The sequence below is a fragment of the Thermobia domestica genome, chromosome 5, assembly GCF_964235325.1.
Source record: "Thermobia domestica chromosome 5, izTheDome1.hap1.1, whole genome shotgun sequence".
Classification (NCBI taxonomy): Eukaryota; Metazoa; Arthropoda; class Insecta; order Zygentoma; family Lepismatidae; genus Thermobia; species Thermobia domestica.
The window spans coordinates 73,478,529-73,498,394 of record NC_137458.1 but is presented as its reverse complement, the minus strand read 5'-3'; the positions used below and the strand labels follow the sequence as shown (position 1 = coordinate 73,498,394).

Genomic DNA, 19,866 nt, shown 5'->3' with positions numbered 1-19,866 from the left:
TTACTACTTAGTTTTATATTTTTAAAAGCGCAAGTTCGTAAGTAATATTAACGAAAGAAGTATGGGAGAATTTGTTTTTGTCCTTCTATGCCAATTGCACAGATGACAGAAAAAAGTAAATAATCCTCTTATACTTTCTCTACAAATGTGGAACAAATGGATTCCTTCTTATTACTGAAATATGTTATCCTTGAAATATACCCCTCTCAGCCCTGATTTTTTGTTTATTCTCCGATTTTCTTTTATTTTGTCCTATTATTCTTTTTAACTTAACAAATGAAATCCAAATGAAATAACAAAACAGTCAATTTTTTTTGCGGGTGTCATATTTAGAGAATTATGGATGAAACATTTTCTGTACCCAAGGGTTGAAATACGTATGTGTAAGATACAAAATGGTATTAATCCAAAATATTATTGTGATCTACATAGTTTAGAAACTCAAAACACATCACTAAAGCAGAAGGAGGATTCATTGCAAATAGTTTATTTCGCCAAGAATAAAACAACCTACGTAGCTGAGCTTCGTCCATCGTGATAGCCCCTGCAAGTGCTCTACAACAAATGTGCGTAGCTTCCTCATAACAGATGAAAGCACCAGAGAAATAGCGGAAAGTGATTTAGACAAGTTCAAAGAATATTGACATGAAAATCCAACCAATTTGAATCCTCCAGAGTAATTATATTAATCTTAAAATATGATATACACAAATGTTACTACCAGGTGTGAAGAGGAATATAAGGTATTAGCGGTAATATATATTCCTCGCAAGGAAAGAGCAGATCTGTTCTAATTATTTGAACTCTCTTCGCACGTGGATACGAATTTCAATGAAAACACAATGACAGAAAACCATAATGTTACCCCCTCCCTCACCTATCCCTGAACTAAAGTGACTAAAAAGTGAAGAAAGTGTTGAGTTTCATATATGGTTTTTATCTTGTACAGCCTTGTTCAACAAAGCTGGCCTCTAATACATATTTTAAAGGTTGCATTCAAGCTACGTAGACACATTAGCTCATCCTTTCAAGTCGTAAAATTTTCAAGAAAAAAAAAACAAGTTATGTCCCCTTAGTGTAGTTTGTGGAGAAAAATACAGGAACTTTGGTAAATGTATGAGGTCAGTTCTAGTTGAACAATACTATAGTACATATATGTCGTGAGTTCTCCAAACGATCACTGCAGAAAAGTTACTAAAGTGAATTTTTACATTTAAAACTTTTCAGACAGTTGCGAAAATTTTACATCAATGAGGCCATTTAATTAAGTTTTCATTCCAAGAATCCGAGAATTCAAGAATGTCCATATGCATAGGCGTAGTCGACTAGCCTATGGGGATCAGATTAAAAACTAGAGGGTAAACCACAGTACGATTGAGCCACATTCATTTTTATATATACTCAGTTACTCTCGAAGTGCATGTACCTCTAATTTGATAGTTTCAACAAAATTCAATTTAAAAACTCCAAGAACAAAATAAACAAAAATATTATAGCATATATTAAGTAATAAACTTATAATAACCTGTACCTAGATATTGATAAGCTTAACCCTTAGGGGATCCTATGGTACAATTTGTACCATATGCACTTTTCATGGTACATTGCGTTATTTCTCTTCTATTTGAGCTTTTTCGTCCGGGTTTTTTTTGTTTTCCAACTCCAGAGGCCTTGTAGAAGACATTACGTATGGTTTCAGACCGTCCTGCGTCCAGACACAGGAGGTGATGACGTCATAAGTCAAAAATTTCTCTTCTCATTTTCTAAGCCTATGTTCAATATTTTTTGGCGGGCTTATTTTTCTACGTAGAAGATTGAAATTATGCACAAACATTCAGTCCACCGAGTAGTATTTACCAGATTTTTTGTTCCGATGTCAGTGCTAAAACAGGGGGGGAACCAGAGGGGCGAAGGGGTAAAAACAGGGATTTCTTTACCCCCAAAATCCCGTTTTTGGTCATTTTCCCGCCTTACATACATGATAGGACCACGTGAGTCATACCATCTGAAAGGCAGTTCCATTCTGAAGAGAATGACGGTCGAAGTATTATTCTAGGGTAATTAGGGACGTCTCAGGGATTTTTTGAAAAATATACTTTTATATAGGGAAACATGGGGCATTGTCGGTATATATATTTTTTGGCGGGCTTATTTTTGAACGTAGAAGATTGAAATTTTGCACAAACATTCAGTCCACCGAGTAGTATTTACCAGATTTTTTGTTCCGATGTCAGTGTTAAAACAGGGGCGGAACCAGAGGGGCAAAAGTTGAAAAAAGGGAAATTTTGCCGCAAAAAATCCCGTTTTTTGTCATTTTCCCGCCACACATACATGATAGGACCACGTGAGTCATACCGTCTGAAAGGCAGTTCCATTCTGAAGAGAACGACGGTCGAATTATTATTCTAGGGTAATTAGGGCCGTCTCAGTGAATTTTTATCCAAATATACTTCTGTATAGGGTAAAAGTGGGGCAAAGTAGGGGAATTTTTTCTGGCGGGCCTATTTTTAAACGTAGAAGATTGAAATTTTGCACAAACATTCAGTGCACCGAGTAGTATTTACCAGAAGTTTTTTTCCGATTTCTGCGTAAAAACAGGGGGGGTCCAGAGGGGCAAAGTTTGAAAAACTGGAAATTTTGTCCCAAAAAATCCCTTTTTTGAGGAATTTCCCACCTTAGATACATGATGGAGACATGTGAATGGTACCGCCTGAAAGACAGTTCTATTCTGAAGAGAATGATTGGTGGATTATAGTCCTAGGGGAATTATGGATGTCTCAGGAATTTTTTTCCCTCAGATCATAGTGTTTTATGGTACGTTGGGGCACTGTGGGAATTTTTGATAAAAATTCTCCCTCCCTTACTATTCAAGATAGAAACTTGAAATTTGGCACACACATTCAGTACACCAAGTACTATTTATCAGATTTTTTTTTAGATGGCTACGATCACACAGGGTGGGTCCAGGGGGGGCCAAAGTTCGAGAAAAAAAATTTTCCCTCCGAAATTTTCACTTTGACATTTTTTCCCCGCTTCTGGTATATGGTATGAGCATGTAAGTGGTACCATTTGAAAGCCAGCTCTATTCTGAAGAGAACGAGGTATGAACCATGATCCTAGGATAAATAGTGACGAAACAGTAGCTGCTTGAATGAAAGTCTAAAAAATAGGCCAAAAAGCCAGGATCCCCAAAGGGTTAATATACGAATAAATTTTACCGACTTTATTTTTAAAGTAAAAATATGTTAAGTATATATTTCCTATGCGAGCATGTTATTGCATCCATCCTAAATGTTTCAGAACAAAATGTATATTAATTTTAGGGTCTCGTAATACAGTTAGAAACTACTCCAAAGTAATTGTAAATGCGTTTAATAAGCACTATGATGAAATGTTTATTACTTCTTTCAGAAAAAACATATAAAACCTTGCAGAAAAATATATAAAACATATAATACTTATTTAATCAAAGTAGTATGACAATGAATACGTGCAATATAAGTACTAATTATGTTCAGAAATTCCTTACACAATTATATACCGTCTTCCCATAATATGATCATAAACATGATCACTTTTATTTATTGAATCTGAAAGAGAAATTACTCTAGAAATGTCCTCTTCCTCGCGTTAAAAGCGAAATTCTTGAAAACGTTGGGACAATTTTTCACGCGGAGAGAAACCGAGCTCATTTAAGAGGAAAGTCCATAAATTCTTTCTACACATAGGTTTTCTGGTGCTACTCCTACCATGGCATACAATTGCAGTCATATTAAACTTATATTGTGACGCAGATGTTCTGGACTGCGTAGTCTCCGTACACAACCAGATAATGATTATCAAAATACAGAGCCATGATTTTCTGTATCCTGTTCGTGCCGATGAGTAACACATATGATTTCTATCTACTTGCGTCTGCACACATTGGTTCCGGCTAAGCAACAAACCTTTACGTGTTTGATGTATGGGAGAAATCCCAGAGAGAGATGTTAATAAACTCTTGCACACAACACGTTAACACTTCATGGGTACTAGTGTTCCACCTAGTGAAACCAATGTGGATATTTTACAGGCCAAGAGCGCATGCTCCTTAGGTTTTCATGATTGTTTCGTCGGTGAATAGGCTATGCGACAAATCTAGTGTCGTGTCGTAACACCGATGTGCAAAACCGACCACAATTCACAAATTCATGCCCATGTAGTTCCTGATGGAGGGAGGTGAGATATTGGTGAAACGTATTTGTATACAGAATGCATATATACTTCGGTGACTCATACCACCGTCCCTGGCAATATCGGGGGGGGGGCTAATGTGTAGGTTCACAGCAACAGCGACTAGAACATTTCTTGCACATTTATTATTTGTTAGATACCACTTGTTCCAACTTCTACCTCTTGAAGTGCGTTACTACAACAGAATCTTTTTGCAGATTGAAAGGTTTGGTCTACCAAGTTCAGTTAAATTGCTCCAGATGTTCCGAAGTCACACTGGAGTATATATTCATATAAATATATATATATATATATATATATATATATATATATATATATATATATATATATATATATATATATATATATATATATATTCGCCCTTCTCTCTAAATAACACCGGCCTGCGAAAATTTTCAGGTAAAAACAAAGAAATGTTATGTGTTATACGTTAGATTAGGTGTCTTTATGTAAAGAAAATAATACCGATTGTTTCGTATCACGTACTGATTTGTCACAAGTTCTTCTCATGTTTATGCTAATGGAGCATCGTTTTTGTAAATAAGGTTTGGATTGGGTATATGGAATGCAGGTATGGACATATCTGAGATAAAATATTGTACATCGTCTGTTTTGGAGGGGATTAGGTAGTTACCAAGTAACACCAGAACAACAAATATAACTGTTGTAGTTCGCGTGTGCGCAGCGCCAAGTTCAATACGCAAAGTTCTTTTGTCTGAAAGGGGATTCTGGAAACGTGTATCACGCCTTTGTGTACAAGTTACAACGACTACTTGAAGTCAATCCGTGAGTGAGTTTCTGTTAAAAATAGCAAGTGACACTGATGTTCGGAGGCGAAAATGTGTGAACAATCCAAACTCTTTCTGTTATATATGTGGCCAATATACAATTAAAGGCCAGAAGCGGAATATTACCCCATTCACAAAACGTTTGTACTTGGCATACTTAACATGAAGTTAGGTGATCAGGCCAAGAATTTAGCACCTCATATTGTGTGTAAAACGTGTGTAGAAAACCTGCGGCGTGTGTAGAAAAGGTTCTTGCTATCAATGCCATTCGGAATCCCAATGATTTGGCGGGAGCAAAGAAATAATGTTGAACAGTATTATTTTTGTTTCAATACGAAAAACAAAAAGCACATTGTGTATCCGAGCGTTCCATCAGCCATAACTCCCGTACCACATGGACCCTATATTCCTGCCCAAAACCACCAATACAGTTACCAGAAAGTGTGTCTTCGTCATCTTCAAGTGCGGAGGATGGTGATGATGATACCTTTATATCGGATGTTGAAAATAAACTCCACGTCTTTATAATCAATGTAACTTAAATGATTTGGTGCGTGACGTAGACCTCACTAAGGAAAAGGGTGAACTTTTAAGTTCAAGATTAAAAGAGAGAAATCTTTTACTTTCTGGGATAAATTCATATTGTTACTGAAATCGGGAGGAAGAATTCAGGTAGTGTTATGTTCAAGAAGAAGAACTTGTGTTTTGCTGTGATATACCGGGTTTGATTCGTCGTCTTGGAATAGTTTAGCAAGCAAAGGACTGGCATCTATTTATTGATTCGAGTACAAAAAAGTCTCAAAGGTGTTCTTCTACAATGGAAATAAACTTGCTTCAGTGCAAGTCGCCCGTTCAACATTTCTTCGTGGAAACTATTAATTTGTCTATGGTTTTGCAGAAACAGAAATACAATGAACACAGATGGTTACTGTGCTGTGATTTGAAAGTATGCAGTATCATATTGGGTCAGCAAGCAGGTTATACAAAGTGCCCGTGTTTTCTGTTTGAGTGGGACTGTCGGGACAAGAATAGACACTTGTTACTTTCTGAGTGGCCCAAGAGGAAACAGATAGTGCCAGGAGCAAAAAACATTGTAAATCTTCCATTAATTGATCCTCAAAATGTGTTATTGCCCCCTTTATATATAAAATTGGGAATTATGAAGCAGTGCGTTAAGAGTTTGAATAGAAGTAGTCCCTGCTTTCGGTACTTTTATCAGAAATTTCCAGGACTCTCGGATGACAAAATTAAGAAAGGAGTTTTTGATGGCCCCCAAATTCAGAAGCTTATGAAGGATCCTACATTCACTACGACGAAGAACGAAACACAGCTTCAGGCATGGAAATCATTCAAGGATGTTTCCAGAAAATTCCTGGGTAATGTTAAAGATGACAACTACCAACAGATTGTCGAAACCATGCTGTACAATTTCCAGAAATTAGGTTGCTACATGAGCTTAAAATTGCATTTCCTGTACAGTCATCTAGACTATTTTCCTGCATATTTAGAAGCATTCAGCGAGGAACATGGCGAGTGGTTCCATCAGGACATAAAATAAATGGAACGAAAATATCAGGGGCGATGGGACGTCTCCCTGATGTCAGATTACTGTTGATGTCTAGTGCGAGATAACGCTACTCAGAAACACAAACGCAAATCAACTCAGCGTTCACTCACAACTAAACGCAGCTAAAAATAGTATTCTTGTAGTGAGATTCATACTTTCTAGCAATGAACATGTTACATTAAATAGTGCTTTTTGTATATTCGTTACAATTTGATCATGTTCTACTCACATTGCAGAACTTTGTGTCTATTATGGTGAACTTTGTGTTGAAATTAAAATAGTATTAAAAACAAGATTTCATATAGTAGCAAAATGTATCTAATAGGCAAAAATATAGTGTTCATGTGGTGAGATTTATACCGTTAACTAATGAACCTGTTACGAAAAGTAGTATTTTGTATATACGTTGCAATTTGATCATGTCCCATTCAAATTACACATATTCTCTATTATGGTGTTTTCTGTCGAAATTACAACAATATAAAAAAATTCGATTGAAAATAGCCAAAAAACTGTAAGTGATAGTCAAAAAACTCTTTCAATGTTTGAAATCAGCACACCTAATTTAGGCTAAATCACCTCTTCAAGCTTTTGCCGGAGAAAAAATGTTATTTAACAGGCCGGTGTGATTAATCGAGCTAACATGATCTCGTTTTCGATCATATATATATATAATTTCTCCTATTCCCCAAGGCGTCTTATTGGAAACTGAATTCGGACTTAACTTGGAATAAAATGTCACACCCTTTCTTGGGAGCTAATGGGGTCTGAACATGAAATTAAACGGCAGTGCCGTGCCGTGAAAAGTAAGCGACCTTCGCGAGAGTATACGAAGGCGCATCAATACATATATTCCAAGTAATTTTTCCTCTCCTTTTTATTTTTTTCTCCCGAATTTTGTGGCGCAGAGGCCGTCGCCTTGCTCCCACCAACCTACGGGACGGTACTGTTAAACGGCATCTGAAGTGTCGTTTTTATGTAAGCGATCTCGGAAACTATAGATTCGACACTAATATCTGTTAAATTTTAGCACTTTAGGCCTGTCAGAGCTAGGAGGTCTTGCCGCCACTGAGGGCTGAACTCAGACTTAAAAGGCCTCTAATTAACTTAACAATGCTGAAAACTAATGATTAGCACTAATCGGTTAATGTCGAGAGTTCTAAAAATGAATATTTTATCCCTTGGTGCAAATGGAAGTTTAAATCGGACTTAAAAGGTTCTAGAATGTATCTATTTACCTATGCGGCTCCGAAATATATGGATTCGATACTAATATCGGTCACTTTCGATCTATTTGATATATCTTCTCATGGAAGCCGCCTAGAGTTTACAGGGTGTCTTACCCTAACTAGTAGCAGACCTTGGACTTAGAGAGATCAGAACTGTCACCAATCAGCTAAGGAACGTCGAAAACTATGGATTCGATACTAATTTCGGACTTCCTTGAGGAATACCAATGGAGACTGAATTTGGATTTAAACAGCATTGGAAGTGTTAGTGTTCATCTCCGACACCTACGTGTCCGACACTAATATATCTCGTTTTCGATCATATATATATATATATATATATATATATATATATATATATATATATATATATATATATATATATAATTTCTCCTATTCCCCAAGGCGTCTTATTGGAAACTGAATTCGGACTTTTGGGCATGGAAACTGTCATCAACCAACCCCGAAAACTATTAATTCGATACTAGTATCGGTCCTTTTCTGTCATTTTATATGTTCTCCCTCCCACTGCTGAAGAGTTACTAGGGGACCTTACAGTACTCTTTTCCAAACTGTAAGTAGTATGTGGACCAAGTTCACTAAATTACTCCAGGAGTTCAATTTTTATATTGAAACATATACACAAACACACATATGTATGTCCATTTATGTATCCGAGCTCCTTCGTGGCAAGGTGGTTAGCGTGCGCGCCTTTGGCGTGGGAGATCCGGGTTTAATTATCCGCGAGGGCTCGTGTGATTCAGATTCCACTTTAATCAGTAGGTCTCGTCTCATATAACCTCGCTGCTGGAAGGGACGTTAAAGTCAGAATCAATTCAATCTATCTTTCTAAAAATCATTTCTGTGAAGTGAACTGAAACTCTCTGCATATAATTTCTGCCTTCTTTACTAGAGAACAATTTAGTCTGTTAAAATGGCTTGTTGGCTTGTTGTGGGTCGTCAACTTCCCGTGGACATGGTTTTGGGATATAGTAAATTTGCTGTCTGGAACCATGATCCGACTTTGGATATTATCTATTTAGACCCGCATAATCTCTTTATGCCTCACGTCCTTATGATTAAAAATCCCGCTGTTTACCACTAAACTCAAATGAACACCCTGCCGAGATTCTCCTGAAAAAATATAACTGAATTTTCTAGACAACGACAGTCAAATCCATTTCAAATATTGTTGTTTTCATCGCCTTTCTCTTTTCAATTCTAGATGGATGCGAGGGCTATGTGCACTATCTTTACTTTCATTGAAAATTTTCATTTACATGTTTAATTGTAGGTTACGAAACCCGCATGTACTCAGACATATACTTAGTTTCGAAATACTATATCATTATTTATTTGAATATATCTTAGTTATTTCTACATTTAACATTACGTACTTCAACATGTCTTATTTCACTTAAAAGAAGAATAACACATCTTCACATTTTTTTCCGATTAGAAAGGTTTTCGTGAGGGTTCGAACCTGGCATCTTAAATTTACTGTTTCCTAAGATACAAGAACTTAAGCTAAGAAACATTTTAGCTTAAAACAGTCATAATTAATCCATTCATTGTTTTTTGTAAAAGATGTACATTGATATTTTCAATAATATCAATTCACATTGCTCACTTTTACTTCTTATGTACGTAGGACAGTAATGTAAGTAAGTAATGATATGTTATTTTATTTCGGAGCCATCTAAATTCAATAAAAGATAAGTTGCAACGCAATATTATTTTTTACACTTTCTTAAGCAGTTATCTACTTAGTTCCAATGCAAGAAGCAGAATCCAATATATATATATATATAATTAAAAACTTTGCCACACTCCACATATCTGTTAATTCTCATTTTAGATACACCCTTTGATGTCAAAAGGAACGAACAATGGACGTGTGGAAGCTACCAAGGAATTGGGAATAGGTTACCTGCGTTATAATGTTTCGTATCGACTATCGAAATTCTGGAATGAAGACAGCTGATCAATGTTGTGGTAACACTGTAAAAACAATACGACATGAACTGAAGAGTTTGCAATAAAGAATACGAACCCGTGGCTGGAGAAAAATACAACGACCTTGAGATTGTTGTCGAATATTATAATGCATCCAACAATTTGTACGAGAAAATGACAAATTACCTAAGCAAGGAAATGTGAGCTCCACGAATGAAAGTGAGTGTTGCAGCATCAGCCATGAAGTTAAATGTAAATGAGAATTTCCGCCATCACTCGTACAAGATACGTAAAGGCTAACGTCTAACAGAAAAAGCGTCAGCAAAGCTCCTGCAGATCCTCTTACGAAAGTGAAATATCCTGTTGAACCAGGAACAATGTTGTTCTTCTCTGATTAAAAAACAAGGCTATTGTTTAGCTTTGGGGGGGCCAGCTTTTTCGCCTACTTTTTTGCGATATTCTATTCCGATTCGGTCGTCTTATATTTTCATACGTTAAACTAGGATCCATAGTATAAGTAGTAGTAGTAGGAGGAGGAGGAGGAGGAGGAGGAGGAGCAGTAGAGTAGTAGAAGTAGGAGTGGTAGGAAGGGGTTAGAACCCCACAGGAGTTCGTTGGATTCTGTTCTCGACATAAAATGGGCATTCATTTCCACTTACCTTTACCTACTGCCTTTAAATACCTTCTTGACTACTTAAACACCACTATAGACTCATTTCTCCTGTAAATCAACCTGATTTCTGCCACTTTTGGTCCCCCAATACGAAACAATTACCAAAAAAATACTTTTGTCAGGACCAGGTATGAAACTTCCAATAACGACAGATGACTTCCCTTTAATATATCGGATGTTCATTGTATCATGCATATTAAATTTACCTGAAATGTGATGACATTTCGATGTGTAACCAGTGATGGTGACTTGATATCACTGCGTCTTTGACGAGAGACTCAGGCTCAATTCGAATCGCCGAACACCACGGTCTATCCTTGGGTAGAATCGGTAGTATGGAAGCAATATAAATTTTTTAACATTGGATTCACAAGTGTTTGTCATAAAACGTCACTGCTTGTAGATAATCAACAAAATTCGGGTCAAATTTGAGCCTCCCTAGGGAAATTATGTTTTATATATCCGATTACGGAGCCACAACGAAGTAGTTCTGTGTGCTAAGCTTGACTTTTAGAGTGAGTATATTTTCATTGTTACCACCGTTATGTCATTGTTCCGTGTTTCTAATATGGTTTTATTTTAACCCAGACATTCTTTGTTGTCGTCCCTTACCAGAAACTGTCACATTTAACCCGAACACCAGTACATGTGAATTTTAGCTTACCTTTATGCTTACCAACAATGATATCGGTGCAGTTGCACAATTCCAAACGTTTTTCAACCGAACATTGATATAAACACGCAGAGTAGCTATAATAATCGAAAGCCCACAAGCCATCATTCTCCTCAGGAAATCTGCACTTCCTGGACTCTACTGGAATCTGCCGAACATCTTCGTCTGCGACTTCGTTTGTCAAGAGAAAGTCCAGTTTCAGGTGTCCAATTATTTCAATCATCTTCATTCCAATTTGCTCTGTAGTTGGCATTGGCATTTCATAGACTTCATGGAAATTGATCTACGTTTAGAAAATTACGAGTATATATAGTATCTCAAGACACTAATACAATGGAATAAGTAACAAAAATATTTATCGCGTGCAGCACAAAAATATAGTTAAGAGAATATTTTTAAAAAATGGACATTCATAATGAAATTGACAGGGTGTTTGAAAACAACACCGACAATATTTGGGAGGTGGTTCCTGACACCAAGATAACGCAAAAAGAATAGATCAACCTGGGTGCACAAATGTTTCCTTTCGGAGTTATAGGCATTCGAAAACATGAAAATATTATGTTTAAAGGTCCATAGTTTCAAACTTATGGGACCTACCGTAGTCGGGTCAAGACTTCATTTAGGAACTAGTATGTGTCCTATCCAAATATCCATGTTTCAGAATATGCGATACTTCCGCAACAATTTTTATAGAGGTAGTTCTGAGTATTTCAAATTATATGCCCTCAGCCAAACTCCTCCCGTAAAAATTGTTGCGGAAGTACCGCAGGAATCTGAAACATGGATATTTGGGTACGGCAGGTATTAGTTCCTAAGAGAAGTCTTGTTCCGATTCCAGTAGATCTCATAGATTTGTAGCTAAAAACCTTTAAATTTCAATTTTTCGTATTTCGGCAGCCAATAACTCCGAAAGAAAGCATTTGTGCACCTAGGTTGGTATATACTTTTTGTCTTAACTTGGTGTCAGGAATCACCTCTCAAAAGTTGTCGGTGTTGTTTCAAAACACCCCGTATTTAAGGGAATGTATCACGACATATTGAAATATAACTCATAAAGTTCTATGTAGTATTTTCAAATTGACGTTCAAAGGTACAATGCTTTATCTGGAAGCGTCTTGTGTGAACAGACTTTTTAGGAACTCTTACATATAAATTTTCGAAATGATTGAGCTTTCTAGGGACAATAGCAGATAGTACAGGTAAATTTCAAGAGAATTGAAATATAACCTGGTTATCTTGTGCATGTCAAGACGTTTGTAGATAAGTATTGTACTTGTGAACGTCAATTTGAAAATACTACATACAGTGTGTCCAATATACAATGCAACCCGGAGTTTGGGATGGTAGAACTTTTGAATCTGAAGCGATACACAAATAATGGTTATCCCAAAATGAATTTTTGTTCATGCATATGTTTTTATACTAGAAAGTAACAATTGAAGTACACTAGAAACTACACAGTGTTGCCAAATATAACCGAAGCCGTAAATCAATATTTTTGCAAAACATGTAAATTGACTCGTAACTCATACATATGGATGTTCTGTCGTTAATTTTCAGTGAGTTTACTTGGATTAGCTGGAAACTATGGAGCAGAAAAAAAAATAATTTTTATTCATTTCCATCGATAACTAATCGGATGAGGACTCTGTAACGGGGAACTAGATTAATCGTAGTTTTCATAAATTAACACTGAATTGGCAACACTGTTGATGATTTTGTGCATCAAAAAGTGTGTTAAGAACTTGTCTACATTGTGCAATTCCTGGAAACAACGAAAATGAAACTTTGAAATAATCATGATAAAACTTTTACTTACCTTTAATCGGCAACACTGCTATTCATTTCTATCGGTCTACTTAAAGCAAGAGGTTTACAAAAACAATTCTCGAACTATATAAGACCTGGAAACGAACATTCTCAGTACCATTGAGAACATAACTACTTTTACTCTTCGTAAAGTTGTTGCCAACGTGATGAAACGTGTGAACAAGTGTTTGCATCAAAACAGGGGCACCTCCAGCATCGCTGTAGAGCTGATAACTCGTTTCGTGATAGTAGCAGTATTGCCGGGTGGGTGCAAGTAAAAGTGCAAATTCAGTGTTAATTTATGAAAACGGCGATTTCCCTTAACGAGGCCTCATCCGATTGGTTTTGGTGGAAATGAAAGATTTCTTTTTTTCTGCTCCATCGTTTCTAATCCACTCCAACTAAACAAACTGAATATTAACAACAGAACATCCATACGTATGAGTTATGAGCAGGGCCCGGATCTTGTTGACCTAAAAAATTTTAAAAAGTGACCTATAAAATGACACTAAAATTCCTGTAAAATGACCCTAAAAATAACAAAAATTGACCTTAAAACTTACGTTTTCTCAAACTTTTATTTCAGTCAACATTGATATTTTTTAATATCCATTGGATTTTTAATTAACATTTCTCACTCATATTCAAAAAATTTTGTTTCAGTTAGTTGCAGTCCATTGATCAGTCCATTGTACGGCATTGTAAGTATTGAAAGCGTCAGTTCACTCCCGAGTTGAAACTAGAAAGCACGCTTAAACAATAAAACTTAGCAAGTTTAGACTACATGAAAATAATAGATAAAAACACGTTTAAAGCCCTTGTACGCCTTCTAATGCATTTTTAGTTATTCACGTGATCACATTCTTTGTGGTCAATAACCCAAAACTATCTGTTTGGCCACCTACCAACCCCCGCCTTTCGCTAACCAGCTAAAGTTTAGTTTTCATTGGCTTGTTAAGAATGCAGTTTTTCCACTCCAATAGTCAGGAAGTAAGAAAAGAGATTATTCAACTACGTCTTTTCCACACCCGTAAACCGTGTTCATTTAAATATTTCCTTATGTAGAAAAAAAGAATAAAAAGACCATAAGTGACCTAAAAGTTATCTTAAAATATTTTTTTAAAAAATGACCTGAAATTTCAAAACAGCAAAAAGAGACCAAAAGTTGATCCTAAAAACCTATATTTTTAGAACCTAGAGTTGATGGATAACGTTTTTACTTGAACTTGCCTTCTCCTATGCGTAACAGTATAAAGTTGACTTGTCAACAAGATCCGGGCCATGGTTATGAGTTAATTTACATGTTTTGTAAAAAAATTGATTTAACCCTTAAAAATTGATTACATCTGTTAACATTGTATTGGTTTCTAGTGTACTTCAATCGTTGTTTCCTAGTTTAAAAATATATGCATGAACAAAGGTTCATTTTGGTATAACCATTATGTGCGTATCGCTTCAGGTTCAAAAGTTCTATCCCAAACTCCGGGTTGCATTGTTTATTGCACACCATGTAGAACTTCGTGAGTTATATTTTTATATGTTGTGATACATTTTCATAAATTTACAATCTTATGAATTATCACATCAGTGAAATCATGTGACCTACAGAAAAATTGTAACAAAAGTGTAGAGATAACTAATATTACAATTGTCTTTTTGTAATTGTAACATCAGATAAAGCCAAAATATGTTGAAATAAGTATCATCAGTGGCCAAAATTATATGACAACAAAGGATTTGTACATCTCTTTTCAATTATTATTTTTTATTACACATTGATAGCCTTAACGTATTCCTACACCATTCAGGTGAGACGTAATTTCATTGCCAAAAGTAATTTACTGCAAAAGCCTTTACGCAGATCTTTTTTCGTTATTTGTGGTGTTATGAAGCAAATAAACTTGGTACAATTTTGTAAGGTACGATTTCTTAATACTTGCCGTACTAACGAATGTGGAATACCAAGTGAAAACTGATGTGAGAGATATTGTCTAGACTACTCATTTATGCTGACAGCCTTTTAGTGTTTTTCCTTCACACAGTAACTTTCTCTTTGAATGCCTTGTTAAAATTTAGATAGCTGTTGTTATATAGTGAATACAAAATATCTACTCGTTTGGACCAGGAGCAATTTTGATTAAAGTGATAACTTTGAGTCACGAATAGGTACTAAGGTTGCTGGAGGTCACCAATTTTTTCTTGCTGCTCTTTACATACATATCCAACTGAAAGGATCATATTTATTTATTTATTTATTTATTTATTATTGGTTTCATATACAGCAGTAGGGCATTTTGCACTGAAAGACTTTAACGTTTATGTAACAACAATAAAGTAACAATTTGAGCTCAACATGGTACAGAACAATGGCAACAATACAAAGATAGCTTATTGAAGATAGTTGATACCTGAAATTCGTACAAAATTACGAATATGAATTAATTATTCATGTGGAAATTTATGTCAAAACTTTTTAATTTTTTCTTCTAGAATCTTTAATTATCAGATAGCACTTAGTAATGATATCCTTTTCATTTCATTACGTTTTCAACTTTATAGCATACATTCATTGTCTTTTCTTAGCGTTAATATGTATTATTTAAGAATTTAATCATTTTTCTAATTCCTATTTCAACGTATGCATAAAACAGAAGATACTTATGGCAACCACGGTAATTTGTTATCGTTGTAAATCACACTCAAAATAAAACGGGTTTTCAAGGAACTCTTTTATTTCATGTAAAATTGAACACACTAAATAAGGCTAATTTTAAAGTAGTGAACTTTGTTACTCTTGTTGTTCATACCGCTTATAAAACTGTCCTGCAGACTTTCTTGCATTTTCTTCTATATCGTACGTTATACTCGTCTTCATTTCTTCAAGCAAAACAAACCACGCGAGAAGCTATGTGACCTTCGAAGAGAGATTGTGATTAAATGGAATCAGTTCCGAAAAATATAGACTGCAGAAGATAAATGTGTTGTGCTTAAGAGGCATTTATTCGCCTTTTCAAGAAATGTGAGTCAGAACAATATCACGATTTCACGATGAGAATTAAATTGTTGCTTTGGCACAAATGAGGTGGAATTAATCGTATTAAATGACAAAGACGTCATATAAACATATGTATCCTCACTTACATTCGACCTTTGGAAATAAAAGCACACGGATCCCAGACTATCGAAGGTCATTTCTATTAGAACCTTGCTCTTTGATCGCCCAGCTTGGAATCTTTCTTGTCGTATTGAGAAGGGTTCATGTTGATGACTTCTGTTTCGATTTATTGTTGCATAGAAACCACGATGGCTCGTCACCTGTAATCAATATATTCAAGATATCTACATTCTAGTACATTGTGTCAATCAAGTTTCAATTGCTCAGTATACGAACTTCCCATTCCTCATCGATTTTACGTTCCTCGGAACAATGTGCCCACGTGATCATTGAATCTTCAAATAATTAGAGAATAGGGTATGCAGATTAATCAGAAATTCTTATAACGATTACCAATTATGCTATCGTATTTCAAAGATAGTAGTTTCCTATTCATGAACTGTTGCAATTATTTTGATAATCTGTATACTTCATAAATAAAATTTATCTTCAGTTTACAAGTGATCACTTGCGATTCTCCAGGTGAATCTGCTCTCAATATTGCTTCCTTATTGTACACTTCTGGTAGCAGAACACATTACTCAAGAAATTATAACCACTAGAAAAGGAAACTTTATAGCTGCACTATCTATATACTATTCTACTCATATTATATCAGCTAGTTTTTCTGTGCAGTAAGAGGTTAGTCGTACGTAGCTAAGGCGTGTTTTCCGTACCTAGCATGCTGGTATGACAGTAGAAACAAAACTTTTTAAAAATAATTTCAAAGTTTTGACTTCTGCTTAAGGCTTTCTTGCGCTTTTCCAATGATTATAAGAATTGCAACAACAAGAAATCATGGCTTTAACAGTCTAAACGCATACGATCGATCCAACTAATTATGGTGTACGAAATAAACTGTTTATGATAGCTTCGGGAAGATTATATATGTGTGTGCGGAAACAGTAACCCCGATGAGGTTTGACAAATAAAAGCACGAAGGAGTTGTTAACGCATCACTCAAGTAGTGAAACGTAGAAAAGGAACACAAAACTTATGCACACAAATCACTGCTCTTTGTCAAAGTCTGTGAAGTAAAGAGACAACTGCGTTCATGGACACTAATGGTTGGCATGTAATGAGATGGATTTTGTACCGCTAAATTAGTGCATCTAAATAATATATCGCTGCACCAGTATTGTGCAAAGAATGATAAGAAGAGAACTTATGCGGAATTAACTAGTAATGTGTCGCGGAATGTGAGTATAGTATTCACAAGATGATGTGCATTTTGCCCGCATGGCAGTGATGAACTGTACTGCGACATCTACAATGTTGAATCGATGCTGGAGTATGGTAAATGATCTGAACGAATTGTTAGCGTCTACTGAACGCTGAGCTAATGACACAAGTTCATTCGTCAAATTCATACACTTCTACAAACATCTCACCGTAAAAATATTACTTTATACTCATCGCTGGCGTGGTGAGTAGCAGAGGGTTGCATTTTCAGACAAGTCTCACTTCAGTACATTCAGTAATGATAGCCGCATACAAGAAAGACGCAGACAAATATCGTAACAGTCAAATGACTTGTGTAATCCCGTGGTGCATCATTGGGTACAACACACTGTCTTCTGTGAGAGAAAACTCACCAGTAACCCCTACATCAAGGAAGTTCTAGAGATTGAGATCATATCCATAATTTCGATAATCCGGGCGCCATATTTCAGAAGAATGTTGCCCACCCAAATGTTTCCCAAAATGTATGTGTTTTTCTCTTGTTTTAAATACGAAACTGGTATGCATGGTAGTCTGATCTGTAGCATATCGTACATGACAAAAAAGGAATTAGTTGCGACAACGTTTATCAAGTCATTCCATGGCAGACAGTAACAATATCAAGTCAACTCACATACAAGCAAAGGACATAATCGTTTTAGTTGGTATATATATATGAAAAGCAGCTAGAATGAAATGAGAGTCCTGATAAATTAATATTTGTCAGTAAATCAAAATACACTGCATACTTCCTGTTAGCGTTTTGATCAAAATGGCTGTTACTCCAAAGGGAAACATCAGAATAGTTGCTACTCTAAAGATTTTTTATTTTATAGTGTGCTGTGGCTCGCCGCAGATACAGGAGTGAATTTTAAAAGAATATGTCTAATAAGTAACTTAAACTTCTGACATGAAATTCATGTAATCAGTTTTCGCGTGAATACGACAAATCAGTAGTATGCTATCAGCATAGTTAGACCGATTGAAATAGCTCAAGGAATAGCCAGTATTAAGAAAGCGTATATTATGAAATCATATTCGATTTATCTGCTTCAAGACATTACTCATGACTCAAAAGATCTAAGTGAAGATTTTTATTGTGATATTTGTATGGAGCACATTCAACGCCTATTTATTTAATTATATAATTACAAATTCTCATACTAATGCACCTTAAGGTTTCAAGCTACATTCATCACTTAATTTAATACTGTTAAAGTTTCGGAACTGCAATTAGTTCTGTGTATGAATGTCACAAATCTGTGCTATAAGTTGAATAGTCGGTTTTAAGAAGGTAATGAAGGATCAAAAATGACAAAATGCCTTTTGTTCTTTACACTGTCTAATACAATATATCCAAGTTTTGCTTTACAGGTGAGTGTTGTGGTATACAGTTATCAATTTCAGTACCAACTTAGTTGTTATTGAATAAAAACTCTGCACTTTATATAGTTTTTTATTTCTCAATATTTTGTTTCTGAACTTGATAAGCCTAAAGGTACAATTTCAATCAGCTAACATTTGTGTATCTTTAAGTTTCAGTTTCCATAAGTATCAGTATGTATGAACTGCAAAGAAATCTAAGTATTCTTAGCAATTATCGAAAAATATGTTATGAAAGTTAACACAAAATACACGTACGTTTTGGTGGAAAATTTTCTTATGCATAACTAATGATGAAACAAATCTCTGCTATCATCTTGTTTTATTTAACCTCGAAAGAGTAGAGATAGTCATTAACTGAAGAAAAACATCCAAAATGTGTCAACCTTAGTTATGTTTTACATGCTTGAATATTTTTAGAAAGTCATTAGATTATTTTATTTTACTACATAATATGAACTTATCTTCCATTTGGAATTAAATTTGGTCTCTTATACTTCAATGCCCCAAATTAATTAATATCCGTAAGTAGGAATGTAATTTATGACTGCTATCTAAAACATCAACGAACATGCATACATACACAAAAGAATAAAGTCAACTAGTACAAAATTCTCTTCCTTATCTCGAGTCACTTAAATCATTAAAAGTATGAAACATGCACGTTTTTACATACGTAAACGGGAATTTAAAATAGATTTTAAATTACTTTTAACTCTAAAACTCTACTTACCATCATAGGTACTGAGATCCATTGAATTGTATACTCAAACAACTTGTACCTGTCCTCTTCGTAGTAGTGCTGATTCTGTGGGGTTGCTTTCGTGCTCTCATTCATCGTTGACATGTCTCTAATAAAGTGAGAGATTAGAAATACATTATCTCTATTCTAAATATGCTATTGGAAACACATTTAAGAACATCTCGAATGCATCATCTTGCTTGAAACAAATTCGATTTACAGAATTAGGAGGCACAGATGCTGATTCTATTATGGCGTTTCCAGAACAACGGCCGACGCACATAACATGATGATCGTGTTATATGTAGAGGATATGCAATCCATAGTTTGAAGACCCCACTGAATAACATAACGAATGTACTTCTGTTACACAAACTCTGTACACACTGCTAAGATGACAAATAGGTCTGAAGGAGGCTAAGTGCTCGTTAAGAA

At 35.3% G+C, this 19,866-nt stretch overlaps 1 protein-coding gene across 1 annotated transcript in view; it reads right to left on the bottom strand.

Moving 5' to 3' along the window:
- The window catches only part of LOC145685138 (uncharacterized), a 70,432-nt gene extending 50,896 nt beyond the window's left edge, over positions 1-19,536 (bottom strand). Inside the window, exons 1-3 of the mRNA XM_081757486.1 lie at positions 19,423-19,536; positions 16,073-16,246; positions 11,111-11,402 (exon numbers count right to left, since the gene is read on the bottom strand). Of these exons, the coding sequence (XP_081613612.1) occupies positions 11,111-11,402; positions 16,073-16,246; positions 19,423-19,536 (580 nt within the window). The remainder of the gene's footprint in view (positions 1-11,110; positions 11,403-16,072; positions 16,247-19,422) is intronic.
- Positions 19,537-19,866: the final 330 nt, after the last annotated feature.